The sequence below is a fragment of the Frankliniella occidentalis genome, unplaced genomic scaffold (assembly GCF_000697945.3).
Source record: "Frankliniella occidentalis isolate FOCC.00 unplaced genomic scaffold, Focc_3.1 Scaffold12, whole genome shotgun sequence".
NCBI lineage: Eukaryota > Metazoa > Arthropoda > Insecta > Thysanoptera > Thripidae > Frankliniella > Frankliniella occidentalis.
Window position 1 is genome coordinate 384911 of NW_026267142.1, and position 2308 is coordinate 387218.

At 53.5% G+C, this 2308-nt stretch overlaps 1 protein-coding gene across 1 annotated transcript in view; it reads right to left on the reverse strand.

Moving 5' to 3' along the window:
* Window positions 1-1432, reverse strand: part of LOC113214616 (protein sprint) — a 242480-nt gene extending 241048 nt beyond the window's left edge. Inside the window, exon 1 of the mRNA XM_052263492.1 lies at window positions 1356-1432. Within this exon, the coding sequence (XP_052119452.1) occupies window positions 1356-1424 (69 nt within the window). The 5' untranslated portion in view covers window positions 1425-1432. The remainder of the gene's footprint in view (window positions 1-1355) is intronic.
* Window positions 1433-2308: the final 876 nt, after the last annotated feature.

The following is a 2308-nucleotide window of genomic DNA, read 5'->3' on the forward strand; positions in this document are numbered from 1 at the left end:
AGGTGAGCCGTTCGCACTTCACTCGCACCCTGGTGCTGCGCAAGCGCCAGCGCCACCTAGCGGCGACTGGCCACACTGCGCCGCGGCGGCGAACTGCTGCCAACTGTTGAACTTTTAATTCGAATTACAAATTACAATGAAATATTTCAAACCCCATGAATCGACACGTTCTTTCGTGATTAAGAAAGCTCGTAATTTGTCCATTCCAAAACATATTAACTTGTAGCGCAGTCGGCTACAGCGTAAGAGGAGAAGTTTATTATCACACACAGACAGACAGACAGACTCACGACCAACGACACGCCAGGTCCACCGGAGAGCTCGGGCCACTGTTCCGGAGAGCTTCGCTTCGCTCAGCAACAAAGGTTTGAACAATGAAGTGCAAGGTCGAACCGAGGTAGTGAAAAGTAGAACAATATAAAAGTTTTAACAAATAAAGTAAGAACATCAAAGCGTGGAACACAACAAAGAGTGGAAAGGGTAAAACATTTGGGGAGAGTAAATGAGAGTGCGAGGGCAGGGGGCGGCGGCCGGGCCAGGTCCACGTGGTCAGCGGACGAGGCAATCGCCCTGAAACGCCACCCCCGCTGCCCTGGCCCCCGACCAGCCGACCAGCGCCCCTGGATACAGAGAAGCGACTGGCCACGCAGAGGTCGAGAGATTGCAGGTGACACGCGGACCAGCGTGCTCTGCTCTTATTTGCGGACCACGCGGAGCGAGGGGGAGTGGAGGAGGGAGGGGTGGTAAGAGAAGGGGGCCTTCCTGTCTGAGTGCAATGTGGAGCTCGCAGGGTGAGAGAGAAGCGGAGCATGAAGCAGCAGCGGGAGCAGGCTCGGGAGCAGGCCATCCTAAGGTGAGGGAAGTAATAGCCGACTCCTCCAAAGTTGGGCCGGCCGCGCTCCCTCCCGCGCCTACTCCCCCGCCTGGAGGGGCCCCCGGGTGGTTGGCTCCCCGCCCGACCCCGGCCCGGCCCAGGCCCGGCCCAGGCCCGGCCCAGGCCCGGCACAGGCCCGCTACACTAATTAGTTTGATGGCCGTGATCTGCATACTGAGATGAAGGTTAAATGATTCGGCCGGACAGCGTGCGGACCAGCGGCCCGAGTCCCCCGGGGGTAGAGGGGTGGACTCTCTCCCCCCTCCCCACACACTGCAGCAATGACCAGGTTTATGATCCAGCCGCAGGGACTGAACTGCAAGCGCTCCACTGTTGTTTATTTTCTATTATATTTTATCATTATTTAAAATTTTAATTTTGTTATTCTTTGTTACCAACATTACAAATTTTATTGGCAGGACCCCTCCATACAAGTTGTCAATTAAGTGTGTTTGGAAAAAACATAACAAAATAAACTCACCAGCATGTACGACGACGAGATGTTGCTGTCCGAGCTGATTCGCGCACCCGGGGTTCCCTCGTCCGCCATGGTGCGCCTCCTGAAACAGAATTCAATAACAAAAATGGCCACTTGTTAAATCGGTCGAGCACTAAACGTAACCAAAATAGACATTTAAAAAAAATGGAAAATTGATAAATTTACAAAAAATAAAGTAGTTGCGCCAAAGCAGAGAACTTTGCTGCTCTGCACGCCTCGACTCGATCGGGCCTCAACACCCCTCGCCTGCAGCCGCTAAAATGCAAATAAACCGGGCGATATCGCACTAATGCATGTGGAGGAAAGGGTTGAGGGGATGAGCACGTGAGTGAGAGGGGGGACGGGAGTGTGTGGGTGGCGTGGGGAGGGGGGGGGGAGCGTACCGGCCCCACACAGGGCAACGTGCAGGGTGACGTGGTGAGGCGGGGCGTGGGGAGGGGGGGGGGAGCGTACCGGCCCCACACAGGGCAACGTGCAGGGTGACGGCGGCTGCGGTGCAATGCAGAGTAAGCTACGGTTAGCCTACGGTAGTTGCCACCACTGAAAATGCATGAGCGACATTCTTCACTCTCAGTATGATCGAAGTATTGAATTCAATTTCGACACTCCCCGGATACTTGTATTTGAATGATGATTCTGGAACATCACTCAATTTATTTATAGCGTCGTTTAAGCGACACGCCAACGTTACGGAAAGGACGAAATTCTCGACTAAATTTAAGTGAGTTTTGTTTTGTCCTCATGCACGCAAGGCCTTCAAGCCACATTTTGTATAAACTTTCATTCAACTTTTATTCGAGAACTCCGTGCGCTGACGAGACAGAGGGTTGAATACAATCATTGTGAAACATAACGAGGGGCGACAACAAACAATGCGGCGAATCAGCGCAGCTCGCGCAGCGTTAGTTGTACGAGGGGCACTCATCGCCGGGGGT